This window comes from Mus caroli, chromosome 8 (genome assembly GCF_900094665.2).
Source record: "Mus caroli chromosome 8, CAROLI_EIJ_v1.1, whole genome shotgun sequence".
Taxonomy (NCBI): domain Eukaryota; kingdom Metazoa; phylum Chordata; class Mammalia; order Rodentia; family Muridae; genus Mus; species Mus caroli.
This window is the reverse complement of record NC_034577.1, coordinates 9,853,288-9,854,013: the sequence shown is the minus strand read 5'-3', so window position 1 is coordinate 9,854,013 and position 726 is coordinate 9,853,288. Positions and strand designations below refer to the sequence as shown.

Here is a 726-nt window from a genome sequence, read left to right as displayed (position 1 = left end):
ATGGCAGCCCTGCAGGAGAAGAAGTCATGCAGCCAGCGCATGGCCGAATTCCGGCACTACTGTTGGAACCCGGACACTGGGCAAATGCTGGGCCGCACCCCAGCCCGGTGGGGTAGGTGTGGGCCATGTGAAGGGGGGATGGGGTGAGGCAGAGGGCTAGCAGCCAGCAGGACCCAGGCCCTGCTGGGACACCTGGAAACACTCTCCAGGCCATGCCTCACCTCTCAGCAGGAAGTTAGGGTCCCCAGATGGCCCTGAGGCTCAGACTCCAGAGAGACTGCCATGCAGGTCCGAGACTGGCCCCAAGTTCACCCATAATTTGGAAACAGCATTTTAAAGCTGTTTCTGAAACTAATATTTTAAGTTATAGAAAGTGATGATAGTTTCTTGTTCAGGTCACTTGGGAGGCAGGGATTTATTTCAGTGATCTTATCCTACGGTGAGAGTTGCCATGACTCTAACATCCCAGGTGTGGTTGGAGATGTCCCCGATTTCCAGGCTATATCTGAAAATAGCCCTGTGNAGCTATNGTTCTCAGGTATGGNCTAGGTAGGCTAGGCAGGTATATTCAGAGGTTTTTTTCCTTATGCCTGCCCTGTGGCGACCTGNGGGGTGGGGCAGGTGGGGGGACACTTCCTTCTGGGGCCACTATAGGAGCAGAAAAGTCCTCACTCCCAGAAGGCTGTGCACCTGTTCAGAATATCCACACACACACACACACACACA

General features: G+C 53.9%; 1 protein-coding gene across 1 annotated transcript in view; it reads left to right on the top strand.

Annotated features, from left to right (window-relative positions):
* Positions 1-726, top strand: part of Atp4b (ATPase H+/K+ transporting subunit beta) — an 8,049-nt gene continuing 7,323 nt past the window's right edge. The window contains exon 1 of the mRNA XM_021170159.1: positions 1-112. Coding sequence (XP_021025818.1) covers positions 1-112 — 112 coding nt within the window. The remainder of the gene's footprint in view (positions 113-726) is intronic.